Raw genomic sequence first — 25208 nt, 5'->3', positions numbered from 1 at the left:
AGAAAACTTAAAGCGGAATAGATAATTTATGGCCGCTCCTGAATAAGAACTCTGGGAGTTCACTGTTCCCCGTGTGAGAACATTTAATGCTGCGTGTGTGTGTGTTTGAGGAGGAAACGGAAGCAATGGAGGGAAATCTGTGAGCGTGCATACAGTAGGTGCTGTATTGCTCCAACTGGTTCTGAGAATGTAAAGGTGGTGGGAGGGGGGAAAAAGTGTGTGTGTGTGTGTGTTGTGTGTGTGTGTGTGACTCTGCAGGTGTGTGGCTGTGCCCGATACTGCCCCAGGACCTGTCTTGATTATTTATTGTACCTTTTCAGGGGCCTGGAGTGTGTGTGTGTGTGTGTGTGTGTGGTATTGCCAACGGGATGTCATACTTGTGTGCTGAGAGGGATTTAGCCTCTTGCTGGGGCTGAAGTCACCACGTCTCACTCATGCACAAACAAACATGCTCTCAGAGGGCAGCCAAACAGGAGAGTGGCTTTTCTGAAAAGAAAAGAAAAAAAAAAGTCTTCCAAGACACTGCTCATTCGCTGACTCACCTAACAGCTATTACCTTCACACACCAGCGAAGGGGGAGGTCAGTGTGTGTCTGTGTGCTAAGAGGAAGGCCTCTCTTCGTGGATACACTCCCCCCCTCCTACTCTTCTTCCTTCTCTGTGCAGAACTTGAGAACAGATATTACATTTCAACTTTGCTGCGTCGGACGGTGAGAGAGCTTGTCAGCCCTCCTAAAGAGCCATAATCCAAAAGCTTTCTGGACAACTGAGCGGTGTGGGCAGTGCTGGCTGGCACGCAGCTGTGTGATGGGGGTGGGGGTCGTGTAGGTGGACAGCGGAAACTCGGCCCAAAATGGGAACACAGTGCACCGCCACCATAAACCCTGGAACACCCCCTGTCAAATCCCGCCATGGTACGATCCACATTTGAACCAAACATCCCACACTGAGGAGCGCTTTACTTTCTAAAACTTGTAAATGACTAACTTAAATATTTAGAGAATAATCACAAATTGTTACAAAGTGTGCAAAGTCGTGTGTTTAGTGGGGGTGGCTGGGTGGGGGACTTGAGCTCGTGACCTCCTCATATCTTTGTTACGGCTCTGCTGCTGAGTGTTAAAGCCTGTGCTATAGAGTCCCACAGACCTGAAGACAGCACCACCACTGCTCAGCGGATCCAATATCAAGCTCAACTTCACGTGCAAATCACCCAGCTGTTATGCAACCACCCCCCCCCCCCCCTTTCTCTCCTCCCTGTCCTCAAGTTTCATCTCGATTCCCCCTCCAAGTGCTTCTACTTTACACCAAGCTGTCAAGAGTATTGCGGCAAAAAGTGTGTGCATGACTATAGGATCTTTGATACAAGCCGGACCATCAGTGCTCGTGTGGCTGAGAGCTGTCTATTTCCAGTATATCTGCAAGTCAACGTGTCGGAGATGTGACTTTTCCTGTAAGTGCATGGGCAGGGTTTCAGATATCTAGTCCCGGGAAGTAATGTGGCCAAAATGTTTAAATTTTTTAAATACGTGTGATGAAAAAGTGCTGCAGCTGCGAGCTGGTGGCAGTGAGCCTGAGCAGAAACGAACTTTTTCTCCAGCATCTTTCAAAGCATTCACTGAAACAACGCACAGACACATGCTTTGGCTCGCATCCTTGCAGCGTCCTCCTCTCTTCTTCTCTCCCTCCCTCTTCCTCTCTCCTCTTTTGAATCTCACACACTCAGCACACTGGATCATTTTTAATCCACATCATGTGAAACAGAGACGTATGCCAAAGCAACCATATGGACATAAACCCTCCCCCGTTTTCCCTGCACACACACACACACACACACACACACACACACACACACACACACACACACACACACACACACACACACACACAGTTACATAGTAACCCGGATCACATGTGCAAAAAGGAGGCTGCATTCAGTTTTGCACGTCACCAAAACGAGATGTGTGTGTTTGTGAACCCTTCGTGCTGAGCCACGTGTGTGTGGAGGACCAACCCGCTTCCTCTGGTGGCTGTGAGGGGAGGGACTCCAATACAGTTAATTGACAAACCGAGCCTTTTACATAACCGCCGGACTCTGTCTAAGTGCTGCTGTCTGAATTCCTCCCCACCCGCTGCTGCTCTCCCTCCCTCTTTAGTCTCCATGACACCCTCTCCTCCTCCTCCTCACACACACACTCCATCTCTCCTTGACTTCTATCCTTTCACGGATGTTAAACCAGCAATTCGCATCAGGATGAGGAGAACACTAATCACGGCATTTGTTCCTTTTTCCTCCACCTCTCTCCTCACTTCTTCGCCTCCGCTCGTCCACCCTCCTTGTAGAAGCCAGGTGTGGCCTCAGCATCTGTTATCGCCCCACTGAGGGAGACCGCGACGCCTCCCGGGGCCTCCCGGCGACACACCTGCACGCACACACACGGCTTGTCACACGAACTGAAATAAACAGTCGACACAAACGCTCATGTCCACAATGTTTATATATATATATGTATATTAATATATAGTCATTTAGAAAAGAAAATAACAGTACAGATGGAGGATTTCAAAATAAAGAGGCACATGCATACACTTGTAAACAGAGATGATGACACACTTGGATCAATCTGAAGTCAATCAGAAAGACATCCAGGTTTGAATGACAGCAGTTTCAAGTTTCCATAAGAGTCTCTTTATATCTTCGAACATACTGCATTTGAACACATCACAAATGCTCAAGAAGAAGCGTTTCCAGTGAAGGACAGGTTGTGTCCTAAAGCACATTAAGTTACTGGAGACGTCGCCTCCACTAGGCTGAACGGTGATAGAAAAAAAACAGGAAGGAAAGTAGAGTGTAAATAATTAAAACATATTCTTGATTTACATTTCAAGTCCAAACATAAGGAACTGAAGTTGTTCAACTAGGACACATTCCTTCATCGCACTCCCGGTGTCAGTTTTCTATGTTGTAAACATATCTCTACTACCATTTACACGCTGTCTTCAAAGAAGTCTACACATCCCTACTGCGTTCACATGTTAGAGCCGCAGAGAAAATCACAATGAAGAGGTCGGAGAACTAAAAACATTTCAACTCAAAAGTGATGTACAAAATTAAAAAATAAAGTCAGATATATTTTTCTGACAAAACAGTCGCAGCAGCAGTACTGCAGTACTGCACGCTGGCTGTATGCATGTTTCCCTGCAGTGCACAGCTGTCTAAATAATGCCTCAAATCTTTATAAAAACTGCACAATTGCAACAGGAAGTAACAAAAAACCCCAAAACAAAAACAACAGTAATTAACTTTTTTAACAACAAAGACGTGTGATGGATAAAAACCGATTGCTGCACTTGATCTCAAGCACTTGTGCGTTGGCAGCAATAAAAAGGACTTGACTGAATGTCTTCTCTACTTGGTCTGAGGGTAAGACGTGTTATGATCCATTCAAATGTCATGATATTGCCATCACAGAGGGTGAAGCATGAGAAAAAAAAACAACCCATCCCTATAAATTACTGCATAACACACCTGACTCATGGAGTCATTTCAGTTTATACCTTCACCCCAATGAATTGATGCACTCTTTTAGTGGACTCCAAAGCAAAGCAGTCATGCTAACGCAAACAGTAATCTCTCAGGCTCTCATAGAGAGTATAGCTCTATGTATGTATGACTGCTGGCAAATAAAGGGAACATTAGTCCTGCGCGCAGACAGCCAGCAGAAGCTATAATTATATGGTCCTTAATTACATGAATAAACTGAGACAACAGGAAAAAAAGCAGGTAAAGAGATAACATGATTCAAAGCCAGAAGGGTGTGCTGTTTTACAATAACCAGCTCTGGCAGGCAGGGTGTGGGTCTGGTGCAAAAGATTAAACAAACTGTGTCCCAGTTCAGGGCTGGACCCTCTGTAGAAAGCTCCAACCTGAAGAAACTATTCCAATAGCAGCTAGATGGTGCGTTCAGGTAGGTCTTGTTTAGTTTCGTTTACTTTAACTGACGTTTTCACTGAACTAATTCAAAATAACCATCTAAAGTTAAATATGTGGAAAATATATCAGCTTTATCATCTGAATGCTCCTGTAGATGAAGGCTGTTGTAGATGATGTGGATGTCCTCTGAATCCCTTCAGAGAGCCCATAATTGAAGGATCACCTTTTGAGCTGATTACAACATTTAGTCAACAAGTACAGACTGATGAGGATCCAGCCCCTCTGTTGGTATCCAGCAGCATTAGCTCTAAAGTTGACCCACCGGCCTGACACACCCGACTGACCGAGCAGCAGCCACTGTTACATTGTTGTCAAGTGTCTGTCGGGTCATCTTGTCCTAGATGATTTCTTTTAACGGTGCCTTTGACTTCTCAGTGAGAGGCAGACTGGGGCTGGAGGGGATCGCTGACTGGTTGGAGAGGTGGTGGAAGGTCAGTGACGGGGTTTCAACGGGGCTGCACAGGATTTGGAAGCGCTGCGGGATAGAAAGGTTGCAGTTAGCTGACTGTGGATCAGTGTCATTAAAGGCACAAAACAGTTTCACATCCAACAGCAGGAAAAACACATTGTATCACCTGTGTCAGGGTTCCCGGGGTAGTGACCAGGGCGTAGATGGCCCAGATGGGAAGCAGAGAAACGGATGAGAGGGTAAGGATCCAGCCCAGCGTTGTGGCCCATACTGGAGCCACCAGTCCTTTCCCCAGGCTCAGTGGTGACCAGCGCACCAGGGAAAATATAAATGTGGCCTGAAGAGGGGAGAAAGGAGGACGGGGTAAATACTAAAGGTCTAGGCTTAGACATTTTAGGCCAAAAATGGTAAATCAGTGTTTCCCAGTTAAACAGCAGCAGCGATAAATACCCTCCCTGAGAGCCCTTTAATAGCAGCTGGATGTAGACGAACAGGTGGCTATTTACTCATTCGCTGTTATGTGGTCGATGAGATGTCTCCTAATGCTCTCAATAAATATGAGACCGGGAAAGAGTCTGGCTCTGTCCAAAGGCAGTAAAACACCTCTGCTGCACAATAAAAACATGCAGTACCTCTCCCAGATTTTCATCTGTGCAAAACGTGTTTGAATTTAAATAGTTGCTGATTATATTTTTATACTAAATTACAACTACGTGGACAAAAACAAAGAAACCCCAACAACCCTGGGAAAGGTCGTAAAATACGGATCAAACCAGAACGCAGTGATCTCCAAAACGCCGAAGCCCCATATTTAACCTAACAAGTGAAGAAACAAAGAAGTTTCTCAAAATAAGATTTCAAAGAACAAACAGATTATCATTAAATGACTCAAGGCTGAAAACCAATGATTTTTATGGTTTAAGGCAGTGCTGCATTTAAAAAAAAGACACAATTCTGTAGTGGAAATCATTTCATGGGCTTAAAAATACTTGAAAATTGCAAGTTAAACCTCAGAAAGTATCTAGAAACCCTCACAACCAAACAACAACAAAACAATTCTATAAACAAGAGAGGCGATGCTGCCGTCTTTGGGCCACAGCTGATTTAAGGATGGTCTGACTAAATAAGACTGGAACTTCTTTTTGGAAAGCACTGACTCTGCATCCTAAAGAGGACAAACATTCAATGTTTTCAGAGCACGATTCAAACCTCAGCATGTAAGATGTTATCGAGCGCATTACTGAGCAGAGAATGGGTGATTTAAACCATCGTATCACTGATGGGACTGTTAATGCTGCTAGTGCATAAACAATCATGTGAAAAGAGTTTTCACAGGACTCTATGTGGTCACGCGGAAAACTAAGCACACCCTTACTGCATCCATAGGAATTAACAGGGAAGGTAGCAGCCGAGTGCAAACCACAAGACTTCTGGAACAATGTCCTTTGGACAGAGACCAAAGTGGAGACATTTGACTATGATGCACAGCAAGAGAAATACAGCATATCAGCACATAACAACTGTCAAGCACGGTGGTGGAGGGGTGATGATTTGGGCTTGACAAGACTGGACTCCTTGCAGTGATCGAGTTGATCATGAACTTATATAACAAAATATTCTAAACTCAAATTTCAGGCCCTCTGTTTAACAGGTAAATCTTGGCAGAACTGGGTCAGATAACAGGACAATAATCCCAAGCAAAACTGTCAAACCACGTTCTGCTCGTATAACAACACCTTGGCACAGCTGTAAGTGACCAATCCAAAGTCAAGACCAGTCACCTATCGAAAACATCTGGAGCATTAGCAAACAAAAACATGGGTAAGGAGGCTGTGAATAGTTCGTAGCAGCAATTTGGTCTTGTCAATTCCCAAAGACTTCAGAGTATTTTCTAAAAACGAGTATCTGGAGCGGGAAGTGTGTCCCCAAACTGCAGCTTTCTTGAATGTGTTGCTGGCATCAAATTGAAAAGCAGAATACATTTTTCCAAATAACTTTTGACATGCTGTCTTTCTTCTGTTTCAGTTGAATGTAGCCTGAAATTATTTGCATTCAGTTTCCATTTACATGTCAAACAGTGTTTCAACTCTTTTGGAAACTGCTCGCATCCAGTGCTTCTTGAGTCCTGCCAACGGAGCTCATGATTCATTTTCTGCTCTGGAGGTGGTGGAATAAAAAGCCAACCTCACTGATAGAGAGACACACAAGTGGCACACAGATGAACCCTGATATTTTCCTGAGAGGTGGAAGGTGGAATCTGTATGAAATCCCACACCTGTGCTAATGGACATCCTACTTCACAGCAAACAGCTCATAACAAAGTGGAATGCAGGTCAGCGGGTGGAGGTTACTCACAGTGCACACGATCGGGGTCAAGCATTTCCAGCACAGGTTGAAAAAAGGAAGAGGGCTGTAGCCGGTCATATCCCTGATGTTGGCGCTGAAGCGCTCTGCTCCTGTGGCCAAAACAAGAACACAGTGAGGTTTGGTTGTGGTTCAGTTCACATCATGGTTTGGCAACGGTGGCCAACTGTGCTTAGAGAACATTTTTTCTTCCTGGTATTCACCGCCAGAGCGGAAAATACAAGCAAAAAAAAAAAAAGGAGAGAAAAACAAATTATAACTGAAATCGCTGCTGCACAGGACAAACAGCCAAGCTGCTGTTTACAGCCTGTCCACGCTCATACACTGACATCACGGTGAATAACCTTTGACCTTTCAGATATGAAATGCCATTATGTTATTTTATCCTTTTGGGCAGTTGTGTGGAATTTTGTTGTAATCTTGTGATATACTGGCGAAGCTGAGGACACACACCAAACTGTCTGACTACCAACCCTCCTGAAATCCACACTAGTGTTTTTCTCTGCAGGCTTAAGAAAGTGAGCAAAATGCTATCAGTACCTACAGCTCTTTTCTTTTCTGTCTGGAGTGGTAGTAGGAGGAGCTTAAACTGTCACATACTCTGCAACTTAATTCAGTTTTATTAATATATAACACAACAACCTCAAGGCGCTTTATATTGTAAGAAAAGAAACATCTACAATATTAAAAAGCAACTCCAACAATCAGACGACACCCTATAAGGAAGCACTTGGCGACAGCGGGAAGGAAAAACTCCCTTTTAACAGGAAGAAATCTCCAGTAGAACCAGGCTCAAGGAGGGGTAGAAACAGGACAAACCACCACACTGTAATGACTTACTCAATAACCTTAAAGCAATTTTGACACATGAAAGCTGGAGAATCTCGGGAGAGTCGGATGAGGAAGTTGTCTGCAGCTTTTCTTTCAGTTACTCCACCTCAGAAGGTAAAAAGAGGACACATGACACCCACTTGCTGGTGGTAAATTTCCAGTTATTTCCCTGCTCCGTTCTCAAACGAGTTCAAGACCATCAGACATTCTCACTGCTAGTCTAAGAATTGTGTCCCCCACGAACCGTTCCCTCCAGGGCCACATAACCAGCGGTACAGGAGTGTTAGTGGTCATCAGAGTCCTTAAAAAACTGTAAATTCCCACAGCCGTAAAAAGGGGGAAAAGGTGCAGCTGAGTTGTGAACGCTGTGTCGCACAGTCCACTTAAAACCCTTCTCCTCAACTCAAGGAGAGCCATAAAAACAGGCTTTTTGGCCCTCATAAGCACGCACACCTACAAACACATTCTCTGCTGGAGTATTCAGCCTATTTTTTATCTCATGAAATGGCAACATATATTTTTTCTAACACTTAAAGTCGACTGTCTAACCTCACTGAGCGTTTACTGCATTGTCCTGATGTATGCATATAAAACACTCCCTCCATTGCACTTTTAAACAAACAGTGTTTTTGTGAATGCTTCAGACCTCCATGTCTGGCTGGAGTGGGGGCTCCCTGGGGCCAGCAGACTGAGACTGAGAGGCGACAGGGCCCGGAGGCTGATTTAGGGCCCGGAGGAGACAGACAGGGGCCTGGCTAGGAGCCAGTCTCCCTACAACAGTGGGTAGCTGCAGCCATGTTAATATACTGTCTACTGCCTCTAAGTGGAATGCTGGAGGAGGGGAGGAAGTGGACAGCGAGACTGTGTGTGTGTGTTTATCAGATTTGAGGACTTATATTCATTAGTGATAAAAGTTCTTTTTATTTTCTATATAACAGCAACCAGCTTAAGATTATGTATAATCTCATTATCCTACTGCCTGAGCTCCAACTGAATTTAATTAAAGTCAGACTAGTAGAAATGACTCGGACACTATTTTTCCATAAATTTAGTGCTACATTAAAAAAAAGAAAAGAAAAGAAAAGATCAAATAAAAATCAAACAAGAAGAGAGGAGACCAAAGCAGGAAAAAGGAGTGGAGAGAAAGAAAATCAAAGAAAATGGAAAATAAGCTAAAAAATGGAAATAAAAGAGAATTCAAAACAAGAGTGGAAACAAGATAAAGGAAAGAACCAGGAAAATAGGATGGCAAGAAATATAAGAACATTGAAAAAAGTATTTAAAAGAAAAAGGGGAAGAGAGGTTAGGGAAATGAAATGTTACACCGGAAGAGTCAGTTTGTGAAGGATCAGAAAGAGCAGTGTGGCGAGGAGAAAAAAGGGGAAGACAAGGAAAAGATTAAAATTGAAAGGAAATGAATGATTAGATTGACAAGGAGATTAGATAAAGACGGAAAAGGAGGAGAGGAAAGGGAAGGAGAAGGAAAAAAGAAGTAAAAGGGCACACAAAACAGAAGAGATGAGGAAAAAGGGAGATGATCAGAAAAGGAAGGAAACGGAAAGGGAGAAGAAGAGAAAAAGGAATGGGAAATACAGAGTGGAGGGAAGAATCATGAGGACAGAAAACAGGTGATGAAAGGGCAAGAAGCAGGCTAGAGTTGGGATTTGTACCGTAAACCCAGCCGATGGCCAGAGACTGGAAGATGGAGAGAAGCAGCAGACTGGCTCCACTGCAGGAGAAATGGTCATAGATCTGGAACACATACAGACCGCCCTGCACCACACAGAAGAGACGACTCATTAAAAACAGCCTACTTCTCCAACACAACACATCCATCCACCGGTGTGACTTACCGGTGTGACCATGACCAGTCCAACCAGGAAGCAGACGATGCAGACAAACAGCAACAGCAGCTCTCTGCGGTGACCTCGTCTGATCAGGTGAGGGTACAGGTCAGTCACTGATGTCATCAGGGCCTCCAGGCTCACAAACTGCACGAGACACATATGTCGGCGTGTTTCCATGACACCGAACGCAACGCCAGTGCGGAGAAATTCAAAGTTTGTCGAGGGTGTTAGTCTGCATCTACCTGTGTGTCCAACCCCAGCATGATGATCATGAGGAAGAAGCAGACAGCCCAGAGTTGGGGTACGGGCATCATGGCTACAGCTCTCGGGTAGGCGATGAAGGCAAGCCCGGGTCCTGAGAAGACCATGAGACCAAAGATATTACAAACAATTAATATAAGTTTCTTCTGACATAAAATAATGGAAAATATTTACTATTTTTATCACATTATCACTCAGAGCTGAGCTCGGTTTTGCCGGAGGTTTCTTCCTTCAAAGAGAGTTTTCCCTTCCCACTGTTGCCAAGTGATTATTAATGGGTGGGTTGTCTGTGTAGCCACCACGAAACACATCATTAAATACCAGCTAGGCCAACTTCAGTAACCCTACAAACATCACTGCTGTTTAGTTTTCTGTCTCCATTTATGTTGGAAGTGATAACAGAGCTGTACGTTTTAATTTTTCAGAAATCCCTCAGTCAGAACATGCAATATCATCTTTAGATGGAAACTAGCGAGCTAACTCCCTGCTAACTCCGTTAAACTTCATAAATTCTGTTTTCACGGATGCCTGGATGTTAAACTTCATTGTTACACCTGATAGAGGAGCCACACTAATCATTTTATTGAAGATGAAAGAATTTAGACAGTTTGTAACTCTCAGTGACGCCGCAGTGTTCTTATGACTCTGGGACCTGAAGCAGAGTTTGGACCCGGAGCAGGCTAAAGACGTAAAGACCGGATTGGTATGTGTGACTAATTTTATGCTTTATTATTATTTTCACCACAAGGGCATCTTGATAAAATCTGGTTTGGGATCACTATCACTTCTGATTGTTTCACACTTCCTCCTCATGCTTTAACAGTTAAATTAAGAGTTAAATTAGCCTGTGTCACAAAAAACCACAAAGTCAAAGTCTGCTGACTTATGCTGACAGTTCTGTGTCCTGAAGGAAAACAGTCTCTCACCTGATTGGGCTACGGTGCCTATGTCCACGCCTTGTTCCTCAGCCATGAATCCCAGCACCGAGAAGATGGCGAATCCTGCCAGGAAACTGGTGGCGCTGTTCAGGAGGCACAGCATAAAAGAGTCCCTGGAAAAATACATAAATACACACAAAATTAATCTGAGTTAACTAATTAGATTTCAATACAGTGCTGTCCAAAAGTCTTGAGCCACCCCTCATTTCCTTATATTTGAGTGGTAAAATCATGCAAACATACATGAAAATCCAGGATATGAGACAAAAAGGGAGTTTGTACAATTCTGACAAGCTTGAAAGTCGATATTTGATACGACCACCTTAATTCTTTCAAACAGCCTGAACTCTCTTATTTAGCTTTCTTGTTATTTCTTTAAGAAGTCTTCAGGAGCAGCTCTCCAGGCTTCTTGAAGCTCTTCCCTGAATGTGAAAATGGAAGTTTTTGGCTAATAGGTCTAATAGTGAAAATGGTCAGGTACTAGGACTGGACTGAAAGTAGGTGAAAAAGCAGCCAATGTCCAAAGAAAGAACCGTGAAAGACCTTCAGAAGTCTGGAGAACTATTACTCAAAAAACTGCACAACAGTCTGGCTCCTGGTAAGCAGTATATACAGAGGGTGTCTCAAGAGTTTAGCACAGCACTGCGCTGAACACAAAAAACACCCTGTGAAAACTGAAAGACAGAACACAACCCCACTGAGGACTTGATCTGTCCTGTTACTGTAAATACAAGCCAAGAGTCAAGAGCTCGGCTCTTCCTGAGTGTGTGTGTGTGTGGGAGTCCTACAGTGTGGGAAACATGGCAGCGAGGGCTTTTCTTTAAGGTGTGGCTGTATCAGTGTGTTTTCTCTGTCCATTCCAGCCATTCCTGCTGGAAGCCAGATGACCAGTGGGAGCTTACGTCTTACATTTCAGCAACTACAGTTTGTCTCAAGTCAAGTGGAAGAAGGAGAAGCTGTGTGGCCGACTCTGTTTTTACGTGGTTGTATGCATATATGTCTGTGTGTGTCTGACATAGTGTCTCACTTATAGCAGTCATTGTTGTATTTGTTGTAACTGCCCAGAGCTGTGAGACTTCCCAAGCAGATTCCATAAGAGAAAAATATTTGGGTACCAGCATCCATCCATACCTACAGAAACAAAGAGAAACAGAGAGCGAGAGGAGAAAGTGAAAGGACATGTTAGCCCACAAGCTCATATCTAACTACTGATATACTTTATCAGCCTTGGCTGCTGTTTTTGGGTTAAAGGTACACCGTACAAGATGTTCTATATTACACAGTTTACAGGTAACATGACACAAACTTGGCTAATTAACAGAAACAAATAGATACTGATGCTGTCAAACCGTACCCACACGATAATAACAAACACTTTTTCACACCAGTGAAGAAGAGTTTGAAAGTCGCTTCTGAATTGATAGAGCGCAAAACCACAGCGACAGTAAGATCTAATGATCTAGTGGTGAAAATGTGGCACAGAGCAACAAATCAGATGTCACGTTGTAAACTACATTCAGCTTCACAACAATAATCCAATCTCCTTCCTGCTGTATGGCAGATCTGACATTTACTCACCTGACAGCGCGGCCCTCCTACCTGTAGGAGCCGCCGTACGACCTGCAAGAACGACTAGAAAAACGTCCTCCGACGTGATCCTTTTCAAAATCTGCCACCGTTTACGGACACATAAAGCGAGTGCGCGTTTGTGTTTTTGTACCTGTGGGTCTGCCAGGCGGGTAACGTTGGGTTTGAGGTAGTAGATGATTCCCTGGGTGGCTCCGGGCAGGGTGGCACCACGCACCAGCAGCACAAACAGCATTACATATGGAAAGGTGGCCGTCAGGTACACCACCTAGAATGTACACAAGAGCGTGCAGGGATGTGGTCGCAGAGACAAACAGGGAGGATGTGACTGTGATGTTCTTTAAAAAAAAGAAAGAAAATACTACAAGAAGGAAAGTTGGAGTCTTAAAATCTGTTGACTGACGGCGGCGGAGGCACAGCAAATAAGTCCGACAAAGTGGCTGCAGTGTCGTGGCCCTTATTTCTCATCTGCTACATGAAAGGAGAATTATGTTTTGGACTTTACCGCTCCTCGAGGTTCTTTTTAAAAGACTTTATGTCACCATAAAAATGCTCCTGCCGTAGATATTTTTAAAATTTTATTAATAAATGGGTGCCATTAAATTATATGTAAGCATGTTTTGTTTATGAGGTAGGTATTTGGTTTTTTATTACTTTTTCATAGTTCCTTTGGAAACTTTTTTCTTCTCAAAAATGCATGTTGGCTATGCACTGTGTAAGAGGGAGAAAGTCACACACATTCTCCTGCTTCTACCTTTCTTTCTAAGCCACCTTTTGATTTGGAAATATGTCCAAAATCAGCCAGGCAGAGTTATAAAATCCCCTAACCTTTTCCCTACCCATGCTGGACAACATCCACCAATATTCACTCTTAAATAGTACATAAAGTACATAAAGTAGTATTCAGGACAGGCCTAGTTTCTTCATATTTTAGCAGAGAAGCCCTGTTTTTGACAAGTGAGCAAGCGCTGGCTCTGCTGCACATATAAAAAGTTACCGAGAGGCGACCACCTCCAGTGACACCTATATTTATCTGACCCTGTGCTCTGGGGGATTGTAAAAACAGTTTTCACACAGAGGTCAAAGCAGTTTCTCATGATATCCATTTTTGTGGGCACAAAATGCTGACTTTAAAATTCAAACACTAAAACTAGAAAAAGTGTCAGAAGTGGAACATTCGCAAGAGCTCAAACACTTGTTTCTATCACTTGATGTGGGTGAGCACCTGGACACCACAGATGGCACAAAACATGGACGTAGCCTCAAGGCTGGAACTGTGATGCTAATGCTATGTCTAAAAACTTGCATTCAGTATGGTTACCTAAAAGTTTTCTGGTGCTACAGAAGACTAACGCTTTTCTGACATGACTGCTGAACACTTTACTGCTGAGCTTATGGGCTCAAGTCCCTCATTTCGGCCAGACTCCCAAAACTTGTTGGTCACAAGTTGTTAGTCAATGAGCGTGCACTCGTCATATCTTACACCAAAGATGGATGCATCCATCTTTTACATTGTCTATGGTGGCAGCTTAGACATGTAGCTGAGACAGAGAGGGAACTTGATGAAGCTGATGTGTCGACTCCTCACCTTCCCGGTAGACTTGACTCCCTTCCAGACGCAGAAGTAGCAGATAAGCCAGACGGCGGCCAGACACAGAGCCAGCTTCCAGCTGATCGGGCCGAGCCCGTCCAAAGTGCTGGACAGGCGGAGCACCTCCCGCCTTAGAACACACATGCAGCAGGTGTTAGCACCAAAACTGTTTCAAGCCTCATCATCAATACTCTAAAGATGTTACACTCACTCCCAAAACTCCATGACAGGGGAAGTGGCGTTCTCCGGCAGGCTGCTCGCGTTGGCCGTTTGGTTGTAGGAGTCATATGAGAAACACGCTTCTGCAGGAGGACACACACAACAGACCCCAGTTTGCCTCTTAAAGTCTTTTGCATGGTAGCGTCAAATTGCAAGGATGACAGCTTCTGATTTCCTGTTTTTACTGACTCGTGTTCCACGTGTTGTTACAGTGCGACCACGGCAGCTCCGCCTGGAAGCTGTAGGACAGGTATAAGAGAGCCCAAGCCAGGATGACTATGTAGTAAACACAGCCGTGCAGGATCATCACCTGGCTAGCGTAGCCGAGACCTAAGGAGACACAACAAGTTGCAGAGAAGACAAGTGGACACGTGTGGTGAGTTATGTGAGCATGAAGAGTGGCATAAATGAGCTTCAAAGCCTCCATGAACACACCCTCTGTTATCAGTTCCAAGTCACTTGAGTTTGAGATGAAAGCATCCCGTTACTCAGACACTCGACTTGCAGCCCACACTGAGTACATCTTCATTAGATATGAATGATAGTCTTATGAGGCCCTGAGTGGGTTACAAAGTGTAGGCTGTTTGGCTAGACAAATAGCTGTCTGTGGTATCCGCTAATGAAATTCAGGCCGCATCTGACGACGGGCACGCTAACTGCACAAACCAGCGAGGAATTCCAACAGAAGCTTTTCTTTGTCCAAGTTTGCAATAAGTACGAGGACATGTGCCCGAGGAAGTGCAGGAGTTTATTCCAGTGCTAAACACATGGCCTTCATGCAGCTAGCTGTCAACAAAAACAGAGTGTGCGCAGATATGTGTGTGTGTGTGTGTGTGTGTGTTTGTGCACGCATGCATCTGCAGGCCATATGGGCCAGAGTGGCAAATGTTGGGACAAGAATAATTTTTCATTAAATAAAAAACAAACAAACATAGCTCCACTGACACAAACACACACATACACCAATTTCAGAGGCGGTCCAGCAGCTAGCATGCTACTAGCATTAGCTGAGATGAACAAGCGTAACTGGAACATTTGGGTCTCGTCTCTTCTACACGCTCTTTGTCCCTTTCAGCAACTTTCACACTTTCTCTAGAAACATGGCCGTTACCCTCAGGGCTGCATTGCTTTGCTAACTGCTGGTTGGAATCTGTGTGGCAGGTTAAGTATTTTTTGTCTTTTTTCCCATGCATGCCAAAGTTGCACACCCTGCTAAAGTGTTGAGCAAACACAGAAACAGCTCCAGGGCTTGTCTAAATCTGAGAAAGAAATATATGACTGTTTTGTTTTGTAAGAAGCCTCTGCTGTCACAAAAATGCCCGCAAGGTGTCAACTAGCAATGCTGAACACAAAGCTGTGAATGACAAAAGCCTTGTGTCCATTATTATTATTATTATTATTTTTTTTTTTTTTGCAGTTTCTCTTAGTGTTTGGTACGGTCGCAGCACTAAAACCTGCTTGGGTAGGTTATGGAGAAAAAGAAAATGAGTTTAGTTATGGTTCTTTACAAGATTAACACTACACCTTGGAAAACGTGATGTGTCCATGTGACACTGGAGATGAGAGCAGTCTCATCACAGGGTCCCTTCATATAACATAGACTTGCTCTATCCCTCACACCATCTGTCCCGTGGTTTTTTCAACTGCTGTGTTAAAGGTGAAAGATGAACTTGAAACTATTGGGTTGTGATTGTGTGTTTGGTTAATACTTATCTGAAACTCCTCTCTTGGACAGCGAGATACAAAGAAAACAAGACACTGCATGCTGTTCTTGGTCGGCAGGGAACGTGGTGCCTTTTGCACTCTTGAGCTGTTTTAAAGCACAAGCTGAGCTCCACTCTCCACTGCACATGCACACAGCTGGCATTTTCTGATTGCAGACACACTGTTTGTACAGGTTTTGTATTAACGTGGGAGCTTTGAATGCTTGTGCCAATATGGATGAAGAATGAGAAAAAAAGGCAAGGGGTAAAACCAGAAAACAGCACTGGGCAAAAATCTTGAGCTACCCCTCAACTTTTTTATAAGTTGGTTCCAAGGAGTCAGACTTTCCGGTAATTTTTTTAAAGTGGTCTTTAGCAATAGTTCTCCAAACTTTCTGAAGATCTTTCAAAGTTTTTCCTTGGACATTGGCTGCTTTTTCACTCATTTTTTCACTACTACTGAGAGTCACTGCTCACCTAATGCGGAGTTTTTAATGGTCAAATGCAGACCTTATTATCTCCCCAGAGAACTCACTTCGATCATACTCACAGCAGTGTATATCCCCCCCCGACGCTAATGCTAGGTTGGCCATGAAAGAACTTTCTGCAGCCATTAACAAACACCAGAATAAACACCCCGAGGCTGCTTTTATTGTTGCTGGCGACTTCAACCACACCAACTTAAAGACAGTCCTCCCCAGATTCCACCAACATGTCTCCTGCCACACCAGAGGAGACAAGACTTTAGACCATGTGTATTCCAACCTGGCTGGAGCCTACAAAGCCACACCCCTCCCCCACATTGGACAATCGGACCATCTCTCCCTGTTCCTCACACCTCGGTATTCACCACTCATCCAACGTGTGAAACCTGCTGTGAGGACAATTAAAGTGTGGCCAGAGGGGACAGACACAGTGCTCCAGGACAGATTTCAAAACACAGACTGGAATATGTTCACCCACACAGACCTGGACCAGTACGCCTCATCTGTACTGGATTACATCTCCGAAACCACAGACAGTGTCACCACCCAGAAACGGATCACCATGTACCCCAACCAGAAGCCTTGGATGAACTGGGATGTTCGTCTCCTCCTGAAGGCCCGCAACACTGCCTTTAGGTCAGGAGATGCACACACCTACAGTACAGCCAGGGCTAATCTAAAGAAGGGCATCAAAAAAGCCAAACACCATTACAAAAAGAAGGTAGAAGAACACTTCTCTAACTCCAACCCCCGACGCATGTGGCAAGGACTCCAGACCATTACAGACTACAGGACCACCAAACCCTCCCCCGCATCCTCTGATGTCTCCTTCCTCAACGAGCTCAACAACTTTTATGCTCGTTTTGAGTGAGGGAACCCCACAACCACAACCAAAGCAGACGTGACGCCAGACCACTAACCTCTGACTCTCTCCCCCACCGATGTAGGAGCGGTGCTGAGCAGGATCAATGTCCACAAGGCTGCAGGTCCTGATGGCATCCCCGGGCGTGTTCTCAGAGCGTGTTCTGGGGAGCTTGCAGGAGTGCTCACAGACATATTCAATCTGTCCTTGGCCCACGCTGTGGTACCGGCCTGCTTCAAATTCACCTCCATCGTCCCGATACCCAAAAACTCCAACCCATCTAGCCTCAATGACTACCGCCCAGTAGCACTCACCCCCATCATCACTAAGTGCTTAGAGCAGCTGGTCCTAGCACACTTCAAATCCTGTCTCCCCCCCACCCTGGACCCCCACCATTCGCATACCGCCAGAACAGGAGCACAGAGGATGCAGTCTCCATCGCACTGCACTCTGTCCTCTCACACCTGGACAACAACAACACATACGCCAGAATGCTGTTTATAGACTTCAGTTCAGCATTCAATACAATCCACCCCTCACAACTCATCAGGAAACTGACAGACCTGGGCATCAGTTCCCTCACCTGCAAATGGTTACTGGACTTCCCGACCAACCGCCCCCAACATGTCCGGCTGGATAACCACTGCTCATCTACAATCACAATGAACATCGGTGTACCACAAGGCTGTGTGATGAGCCCTTTCCTCTACTCCCTCTTCACCCACGACTGCAGACCGGCTGATGGTTCCAACACCATCATTAAGTTTGCAGATGACACCACGGTGATTGGCCTCATCAGTGACAACGATGAGGCCGCCTACAGGGAGGAGGTGGATCGTCTGGCTGAGTGGTGCGACAGAAACAACCTGCTGCTTAACACCGAGAAGACTAAGGAGCTCATCGTGGACTACAGGAGGAATGCTGACCCACATCCACCCATCCACATTAATTCTGCCTCGGACCAGAAGGCGTTGCAGAGGGTCGTGAAAACTGTGCAGCGCATCGCCAGAGCACCACTTCCTGCCATAAAGGACATCTACAGGAAGCGGTGTCTGAAAAGGGCTGGGAAAATCATCAAAGACCCCAGTCACCCATCACATGGACTCTTCACCCTCCTGCCCTCTGGGAGGCGCTACAGGAGCCTCCGGACTAAGACCACCAGGTACCAGAACAGCTTCTTCCCCACAGCTGTCAGACACCTGAACTCTGCCTCCTGACATCTGACCCACGTTAAACTCATGGACTGAACATACACACAGACCCACAACCACCTACACACACAATGGACAACTGTACCCTCAAACACACAATAATAACATGGACTGAACCACCACTCACAACCACTAGCACTTTATATAGCCTCTGTAGAAATTATCCACATATCTCACTTATCTTAACTGCACTACTGTATAGTTCTGTGTAAATAAAACATACTGGACTGAAAAGACGCACACACATCTATTTTAAAGAGGTGCAAGCACAAACTCGTGCATGCAGTTATACAGACATTTGTCTTTGGAAGACTGAATTTAATATGCATCTAATAGTAACAATAATACATATTTGATTAAATAATGAAGAAAAAAAACATTGGCTGATATTACTGTTGGCTACATAAAACAAAAGGAAATAAGAGTACCTCCAAATAATGGGCACATATTCCTCCAGGCACTGACCCCTCCCAGGCTGGTGTACTGTCCCAGTGAGGTCTCCAGGAGGAAGAGGGGGATGCCGCACAACACCAGGAACAACAGGTAAGGTACAAAAAACACACCTGTGCCAAACATAAAAGGTGCTTTTAAGGAGCAAACCAGACCAGCTTAATCTTAATTTCAAGTCACAATGATTCTGAGAATGAGACTGGAAAAATAGGACAGGGAAAGGAGAAAAAAGAGACAAAGACACTTTAGACAATGCCAGTTTTACTTCCTCTCTTTACCTCCACCATTTTTGTAGCAGAGGTAAGGGAACCTCCAGACGTTTCCCAGACCGATGATCTGCCCGGCTACGGCCAGGAGGAACTCAGCCTTGGAGGCCCACTGGCCTCTGGCTTGTAGGCCGTCTTTGGTAGCTTCTTTTCCCATTGGCAGGCTCCCCTGGGGGAACTTGTTTAGCAGTGTCCCAGCAGGGTTTGGAGGCAGTTGATCGGGCATTGCAGGTTCTGGCAGTGATACGAACACAACCCTGAATAAGGTGGAAAAGATAACGGAGACGATCAGGATGAAAGCAAATAACAGCTCACAACTAGTTCGGACTATTTGGAGCAAAAATAAAGTACAAGAAAGTAAAAGAAGGGGGCAAGAAAGATCTCACATCTTCGCAGCCAAGCCTGAACGACAGGAAGCCGAGTGTGTCTGCTGGCAGTTGGTTTGGCTGCCTCACTTATCTACGATGCTCGTGTCAAGGACAAAGTAATGTGGGTGTGTGTACTTTATCTGTGGACTGCAGGACTCCCCCTTACTAAATGTGTCAGTTTCACCATAACTGGGAACTACTTCATACATTTAGGTGTTTTGTAAATGTGCACACGGTGAAGGACATCCAACATTCAATAACTATGTCTACCTTTTACCTTAACTCCATCCATTGACTTGTAAAACTCTTTATTAATTTGTCCTTTAGTAAATTAATATAGTTATTACAGCAGCAATAAGACACTCTGCTCCTTGTTATGTTAAAAATCTCTGATATTCAGACTATTGTGACTCACCAGAGTTTATGATGATATTCTTTATTATTCTTTCATGTAGTATTAATTGAAGTAGAGCCTCTAAACTTTAGAACATTTCTTAAATATGAATTAACTGTTAAATCCCAGCAAAAGCAGTGAGGGTTACAATAGCTAAGGTTTCGTAACGTGTCGGAAACACGTTTACTTTGCGTAACCTAGATCCCACTCTTCCTTTCATAAACATTGTCAGGCCACGTGACCACCAAATACTGATATAACAAACACACTCGGCATCTTTTCTTTTATAATCACTTCTTTTTTTAACCTTCCACCATGACTGGCCCGCTTATAACACCCAACATAAAAGCAGAAACGCTGACAATGTAACAACACATGTGTAGCTTCGGTTATCCTTGAAGTGAATGCTTTCCGTGTAACAGTTCCATGCTGAGGTTAAGCTAACGGCGGGGACCTGAGCGCTAGAGGCGGGATTAACACTCAGGATGCTCAACGAATAATGGCTGTAATTATTTCCCCGAACATGTGTCGTTACGCTCGCTTGTTATTTCACATATAATTTTAAAAATGTGTCAGAGAATTCACGGTGATATTGCCTACCTCTACGTTTCCAGTACTTCTTAATACCGCGACCACCCCTGTGTACCGGCAGGGAAATGGTTTGTTCCGGGCACGAGCTGCTGTGTGAGAGACTGCTGGCCGGTGCAGCGTCTCAATCCAAATTTATACAGGCACTATGTTTGGGTCTGGTGTGGCGAGGGGATGTTAACCCGCAAGATGCAGGTTACAAAATGAAACACAAAGCATCATGGGTAATGAGTAGTGTAATTGCGTTGCACAACAAAAGACTTACAACACTGTTATTGGGTACCTGCTCTCCACTTCCTTATCAACCTTAAGAATCTATCGCGTGTACTAAACCTTATTATTAATGTTATTAAGGTTAATAATTTGCTGATGAATATGAGTCATGTTAGGTCGTTTCTCAGAAACCTGTTTCCCACTATGTTTTTTTACTACCTGTATCAGTCAGAAAACTGGTCTTTCCTGCTGTTACATCCTTAGTAGTGTTGCTTGTAGGCCATTAAAAAGCTAACATTTATTAAGCTATTTATCATATAGTAGTGATTGTGTCTTCATTATGCCAGGCTTTCATTTTGCTGCCACCCACCTCAAATTTAGATGTGATCACCCTTAGAAGTCACTTCTTAGTTTTATTTATCCATAATATTTGAGTGATGCATAAGAATGGGTTATGCAATTCATAATAATGATAACAGCACCAAAACTAGTCAAATGAGCGGCTATTAACCACATCCTTCCACACTGTAGCTGCTTTTTCTTTCCTTGATGAAATTTGCATTCTGTGTGATGGCATAAGCTGAAATAGCAGCAATGAGGGTTTCTGGCAATGCACTGATTTCACCACATCTATCATCTGCCACACCCTTATCTCGCGCTGTACTACTTCCTGTCGCTCACAGTAGGGCTTAGGGAGATTCCTACCTAAGTGATGTCATAATTAGAGCTGGCTGAATTTTTTAAAGAGGAAAGGTTCATCAGTTGTATTACCTCTTTTGATAGAGGAGAGAAAGAGGAAGAACACAGAGGGAGGACATGTAGACGGTTGGTGTGACAGAGGAGGATGCTAGGGTTAGGGTGGGATGGAGCAACCACTGTGAGGACCTCTAAAGCGAGCGGCCAAAAGAGGAAGAAGCACAGGTAACACTGGGATGTTCAGTGAGTGTTTGTTCTTGAAAACAGTCAGTGTCAGTGGAGGCTGTGTTTTCCATCCTATTCTATAACTTCCTTAGGTTTCTCCTTTTTTATGAAAAAAGAGTAGACCTTGCTAAGTGTTCAACTTCTACCTGCTCCTGTAAAGGTGTAGTATGTGCATAGTGTGCCAAATGTAAAATTATTGTTATGTTGCCTTCATATATCACATGGAGTGTAAGGATATTCAGGGATAGTACTTAGGCTTTTCTTTGCTCTTGTTTTCTTGATATGAATACTATACACAAAGTTAAACTAACCTAACTAAACTAACTTTCTACTATATGAATATGTTTTAGACTTTCAACAATTAGAGAAGCACAAAAGGAAACTTTGAGTATTCCAACTTAGCTAATATAATTAGCTATATTAGCTATATTTAAATAAACAAAGTGAGGGTTGCAGTGTAAACGGTCAGTCTGCATTCACGATGTCCTCATTTTGGGCGTTGCCGTATTGCCAGTCTTTGGATTATCAATAATTAATCAGACCTCAGAGAACCTGAAGGGCTTAATAAAGGCTAGAGTTACAGTGGATGGAGTAGACAGGACTCATTCATTTCACTGTGGGCGATCGTGGCTCAAGAGTTGGGAGTTCGCCTTGTAATTGGACGGTTGCCAGTTCGAGCCCTGGCCTGGACAGTCTCGGTCGTTGTGTTCTTGGGCAAGACACTTCACCCGTTGCCTCGCCTCTGTCAGTGCACCCCAGGGCGGCTGTGGCTACAATGTAGCTGCCATCACCAGTGTGTGTGTGTGAATGGGTGGATGACTGGATGTGTAAAGCGCTTTGGGGTCCTTAGGGACTAGTAAAGCGCCATACAAATACAGGCCATTTTACTGTTGTGACTGATTAGCTTGATTCTTTTTAAATTCTCTATTCTTGTTCATGAGGTGGTATTCTTCAATCTGCTGTACATGTCTACTAAGCAAAAGAATGAGAACACATGGGGTGAAGCATCGATTACATACTTTCTGCAGTCAACAATGTCCACCATCGCATTTTTAAGCAACTTCATTCTAGCAGTCTGAGTGCAGTCGGATTTTCTAAGCAGTTCAATTTATTCAGAATTTGGATGTCAAAATTTAAACTAACCCTAACAGTGTAGGGTACCTGAAGTAGCTGTCAGCACATTTAATTGGCTGCACCACTGGCTCACTGCTCACTCAGCTGAACAAATATAGCCTCACTTAGAAAAAATATCTGTCTTTTTTGCTTTTTCATTCAAAAGAATAACATTCGCCTCCTGAGACATATTAGGTTACACGACGAGGTGTATAAATCATATGCAGAATTGGTGGATATTATAAACGGAGGACATACGCACATCTTTAAGTTTAAAAACTATGGAGTACAATAAGATGTGAATTAGGGACTGAACTGTGAACAATAAACAGTAGTGCCACTGGACTTTTATACAGACACTTTTATGAACCAAAGAGAAAGTCAATAAGATGAAAATGAAGACAGATAACACCATCCCTGAGAAAGGAGGGTAATTTAAAAAAAGCAGAATAATCAGATGAGACAAATAGGTTTTAACTTGATGTATGTAACTTAATTAGCTATGAATTTTCCCTGGAATTCTGTAACATAAGTAATAATTTAATGAAATCTGGTCAAATAGAATTTACTTGACTGGTATATATTAAGTTTAAACCAAGCATTTGCCTTAAGGATGAATTATTTGAACGTATACACCTTTGATTTGATATATTTCAGTTACATTTTACCCCAAACTATTGCTTCATATTTATTGAGTTTGAAGAATAAATTTAGGAGTGCAAGCTCAATATAATAATTTGACATTTGCTGAAAGGAAATTTTGCCAAGAGATGAAATAAAGTAGAGAGTTGCATCTGGAACTTGTGAAGTGTTGCAGCGTTGATGAAAGCAAACATCGGTCAGTCAGGGAAAGGATCTGCTGGAAGTCAGATCAGCTGATTCAATCAGCTGACGGAGAGAAGTCTGTTTCAGGTCTTTTAAAGGGGGTTTCTGCGTATTATGGTGGAACGACTGGATTCTTCTCCATTACCTGATGTAAAGCCTGACTGAGCTCGGGCAAATCTTAACAAACTTTCTACCAATTTGTAGAAATACGAAAGACTCCATTATGCAGCATACCTATTACAACACTGGGAGTTGAGATGAGACAGCCTATACTAACTAATTACTGCAAATATAGAACGCCGTAATGAATACAAGGTGATTTTGACTGAATGCAATCAACGTACCACAAGATATGAAGACTACATTTCAAACTGACTACATCACATCCATAGACCTTTTAGAGTGGCCATAATGATCATGACTGTGTACTTTTCAAAGGTTTAGATTATATGTGTTTTAAAGGTCAGATTAGCAAACAGAGTTTACGTTTACTGAACAGTCACTGCTTGGTTTACTCTGAAGTGGGAGTAAAAAAATGTACGCATTTCAAAATAGATCAAGATAACGGAGTCACCTAGTAACTTGCAACAACAGTAACAAATGTGTTGTTTGAGTCATCACATTTTTTTTGTTCCCAGTGTTGCTGTTGAATGCAATAATCCAGGTTATTTAAGGGAAAGAACAGGACATCTTATCTTGTTTACGTCTTGTGGAATTGTATGATTATGTTGATAAAGGTTAATCATTAGACAGTAGTAGATACATATGAAGGTCTTCTGTTCTCTACTGTCCACATGAACCAAATAAAGCTGTCTAAATACAGCTACACTCACTTTGTTAGGTACACATGTTCAGTCACTCGTTAATGCAAATATCTGATCAGACAATCACACTGCAGCAAATCAGTGAAATTTGGCATCTAGACGTGCTGAAGTTCAACCTGAGCATCAGAATGCAGAAAAAAGGTGATTTAAGTGTCTTCGAATGTGGCGTGGTTGTTGGTGCCAGGGGGGCTGGTCTGAGTAATTTGGAAACTGCTGATCTGCTGGTATTTTCCCACACAAACAACTCTAGAGTTTTTATAAAATGGTCAAAAAGAGGAAACATTCAGGGAGTGCAGTTCTCTGGGTGAAAATGCTGGAGGTCAGAGGTACATGTGCGAACAGCTTTGAGCAGATAGGACTCAAATTACCTGTCGTTACAAGCAGTGTATGGAGAAGAGCATCATAATGTGCCATCTGCCCAGCCACCGCAGCAAAAACCACACTGGGTCACTGAGAACAAGAAACTGAGGCAACAGCTTAAGTGGGCTCACCAAAATTGGGCAACAGATTCTGATGATATTTCATTTCTGCTGCAACATTTGGATGATAGAGTGTGAACAACATGAAACATGGATCCATCCTGCCTTGTATTAACAGTTCAGGCTGCTGGTGGTGTAATGGTGTGGAGATATTTTCTTGGCCCCTCTGTACCAAGTGAGCATTTTTAAAATGCCACAGCCTACCTGAGGCTTGTTCCTGACCATGTTCATCCCATTATGACCACAGTATACTCATCCTCTGATGGCTGCTTCCAGCAAGAGAAACACCTTATTGCAAAGCTCCGATCATTTCAAACTGGTTTGTTGAAAATGACAATGAGTTCTCTGTACTCAAACAGCCTCCACAGACACCAGATTTAAATCAAATAAAACACCTCTGGGATGTTGTAGAACTAGAGTTTCACATCACGGATGTGCAGCTGAGAAAACTGCGTCATGATAGTGTGAT

At 43.6% G+C, this 25208-nt stretch overlaps 1 protein-coding gene across 4 annotated transcripts in view; it reads right to left on the bottom strand.

Moving 5' to 3' along the window:
* Window positions 1-2955: 2955 nt before the first annotated feature.
* LOC120737547 (sodium- and chloride-dependent GABA transporter 2-like) overlaps window positions 2956-25208 on the bottom strand; it is a 32304-nt gene continuing 10051 nt past the window's right edge. The window contains exons 1-15 of one of the 4 annotated variants that reach the window (XM_040038331.1): window positions 20377-21801; window positions 19027-19271; window positions 18727-18861; window positions 14227-14367; window positions 14030-14120; window positions 13816-13948; window positions 12361-12495; window positions 11668-11771; window positions 10629-10753; window positions 9684-9796; window positions 9448-9585; window positions 9265-9367; window positions 6755-6855; window positions 4566-4736; window positions 2956-4465 (exon numbers count right to left, since the gene is read on the bottom strand). In XM_040038331.1, the coding sequence (XP_039894265.1) occupies window positions 4328-4465; window positions 4566-4736; window positions 6755-6855; window positions 9265-9367; window positions 9448-9585; window positions 9684-9796; window positions 10629-10753; window positions 11668-11771; window positions 12361-12495; window positions 13816-13948; window positions 14030-14120; window positions 14227-14367; window positions 18727-18861; window positions 19027-19240 (1842 nt within the window). In that variant the 5' untranslated portion in view covers window positions 19241-19271; window positions 20377-21801 and the 3' untranslated portion in view covers window positions 2956-4327. Of the gene's footprint in view, window positions 4466-4565; window positions 4737-6754; window positions 6856-9264; window positions 9368-9447; window positions 9586-9683; window positions 9797-10628; window positions 10754-11667; window positions 11772-12360; window positions 12496-13815; window positions 13949-14029; window positions 14121-14226; window positions 14368-18726; window positions 18862-19026; window positions 19272-19400; window positions 19757-19797; window positions 20335-20376; window positions 21802-25208 lie in introns of those variants that run through there. The other 3 variants (XM_040038333.1, XM_040038330.1, XM_040038332.1) reach the window with 3 other exon arrangements.

The sequence above is a fragment of the Simochromis diagramma genome, unplaced genomic scaffold (assembly GCF_900408965.1).
Source record: "Simochromis diagramma unplaced genomic scaffold, fSimDia1.1 OVJJ01000413.1, whole genome shotgun sequence".
Classification (NCBI taxonomy): Eukaryota; Metazoa; Chordata; class Actinopteri; order Cichliformes; family Cichlidae; genus Simochromis; species Simochromis diagramma.
This window is presented reverse-complemented; position numbering and strand designations above follow the sequence as displayed.